General features: G+C 34.1%; 1 protein-coding gene across 1 annotated transcript; it reads left to right on the top strand.

The window, feature by feature from the left end:
• Window positions 1-4: 4 nt before the first annotated feature.
• On the top strand, window positions 5-1,695 carry LOC112459876 (cytochrome P450 3A19-like; the record flags this gene model as incomplete). The annotated part of the gene is made up of 1 exon (XM_025024245.1): window positions 5-1,695. A coding segment is annotated over one exon (900 nt), but the record flags the coding sequence as incomplete, so codon positions are not given.
• Between the last annotated feature and the right edge of the window lie 907 nt (window positions 1,696-2,602).

The raw sequence follows: 2,602 nt of genomic DNA, 5'->3' as shown, positions 1-2,602 counted from the left end.
CGAGAGAGAAAGCGAGTCTTTCTACACAATGGGCAAATCCTTCCTCGCGCCAACCTTTTGGAACAACATTATTTTCACCCTTGTGTTTTTTATGCCATTGTTAGGTAAAATCTTCCGTGTGAGAGTTTTACCAAAGGAGGCCGATCATTTCTTTAGAACGATAATTACGGATATTATGGAGCAAAGAAGGAAGGAGGAGACGCGTCGACACGATTTTATTCAGTTGATGGTCGATCTGGAACGGTCAGAGGGTGAAAAATTTGACATGGACACGGTCATTTCTCACGCAACGTCATTTTTCGTCGACGGCTACGACACTACCAGCACCGCTTTAAGTTTCGTCGGTTTCAACTTGGCTACTCATCCAGAAGTGCAGGAGAAATTACGCGACGAGGTGATGTCTGTGCTTAACAAATACGATGGTGTGATCACTTACGACGCCTTGAAAGATATGAAGTACATGGATCAGGTATTTAGCGAATCACAGAGACTCCTGCCCGCTGGGGGATTTCTGGACAAGGTTTGCACGGAGGAGACCGATTTGAGAGGATCCGACGGACTCGTTTGTCACGTGCCACGTGGAATGCACATTCTGATACCCATCATGGGCTTGCAGAGAGACTCCCGATACTGGGAGGATCCTGAGGTGTTCGATCCCGAAAGATTTAGCCCGGAGAGAAAACATAGCATCGAGAAATATGCTTATCTTCCCTTCGGCGAGGGACCGCGAATGTGCGTGGGACAGAGAATGGCTCAGTTACAGATAAAAGCATGTTTGGCTACGCTCCTGAGGAAGTACAGACTAGAGCTTTCTCCGAAGACGCGAGTACCATTAAAGTTGACGGGTTCAACCTTCCTGAACGCTGCTGAAGGCGGCCTTTGGGCCATCATCCGACCGATTTAACTACGAGATATTAAAAAAGAATATTCTTTTTTTACATATTTTTTTCTTGGCTTTGATTTTCTTTATTTACAATTATGTGGATTTTTGTAGTGTTAGTTTCCGTAAAATTAATATTTTTAATAATACCTTTCCATTGATTTTAAATGATATTTTAACGATATTTTAATGATGAGTTGAATTTAAAATATAACAAATATTAATAAACGTTGAGAAAATATTTTATTTATTCAGAGAATTATAAGCATTATGGTCTCTTATTTTTTAACTGTATAAATTAGACCTAATTTTTGTTGTTATTTCACGTTGTACTGTGACAGAAAATTGTAATTAGCGTGTTTTAAATAATTTTTTATGTTTAGATTAGATATTATTGTAATAAACATGATAATGTTTTGAGGGCAGATACTGTCCTGTTGATGTAACACTTATTGCGCATGATTCTGCGATGCAAATTATCAATCATGACTCGTCAAGGTTGCGATATTATTAGAACGGACGCAGGAAGATATTAATGCATATCTATGCTCATGCGTTTTAATATTCACTGTCAGTACTGACTCTCTACAGAGTGTCCCATTTTAAATGACGATCGCAGTTATCTATTGGACGACACATTTTAGAGAAAAATGTTTTAGATAAAAGTTACAGGGTTCAAAGGGGATGATTTTATTAGATTTTGGGTCCGGGTTTCGTGTTGGGCCCAGTAGCGCTTAAGGTATATATTTTTTAGTGGAAACCTTTATTTTTTTGTATTATTTCTTTCTATTAATTAATTTGAACAACTTTTATCTGAACCTTGTTTTTTTATATTTGCCTAATATTTTTTGAATTCAAAAAAAATATTCAAGGAAAACTTTGTAATTTTTAGCTTACGATATTTCGATAGTAATTATTGGGTTGGCAATAAGTTCGTTCGGTTTTTTTCATTCAAAACCAGTCAAAAAACCGAACGAACTTATTTGCCAATCCAATATTTGTCAGAGAGAAAAGTGGTTCAAGACTTTTTGACTTGATTTGGTCAAGAATATGCTGTTGCAATAGTACTACTTTTTTAAATACTTGTGTATAATACATGAAAACTCCAAGGAAATGTCCAATAATGTGTACATATTATGGATTAAATAAGAATGTATAATTTACAAAGAATGTATATCTAATTTATATTTTTAATACCCTACATAAATCAGCTATTTTGTAAAATATAATAATTGCGCTGGATATAAGTCACATTAAAAAAAAAAAAAACAATGAGCTTTTAGTTATAATTAAATCATATAATTAAATCATATGATTGTATTAATTGCAATTATTGACAAGAATTATATAATGATTAAGTATAGTTTTCCATTTGCAGATCACAAGAAGGTAGATAATATTTGTACAGAAATAATGAAAATGCTTTATATATTACATACGGAGTTTATTTATTAAATGTATTTACTTATACTATGTACATATGTCGTATAGTAGCACTTTAGCGTATTTTTCTTACGCGACTTTATATATTCTTAGCTGCGCTAAAACTACGTTCTCGTTACGTTATTTTACGATGTTAGAGTACATTAACATATACGTACATTACAATCTATCAAATAAGGCACTATACGGTGAAACCAAAATGTAATCAATCTCGCAGACGATAACCGTTAGTCGGTTTGCAAGTTACAATTAAATTAATAATTTGGAATATAATTTTTT

Source organism: Temnothorax curvispinosus, unplaced genomic scaffold, assembly GCF_003070985.1.
Source record: "Temnothorax curvispinosus isolate PA1 unplaced genomic scaffold, ASM307098v1 QBEX01010184.1, whole genome shotgun sequence".
Taxonomy (NCBI): Eukaryota; Metazoa; Arthropoda; class Insecta; order Hymenoptera; family Formicidae; genus Temnothorax; species Temnothorax curvispinosus.
This window is presented reverse-complemented; position numbering and strand designations above follow the sequence as displayed.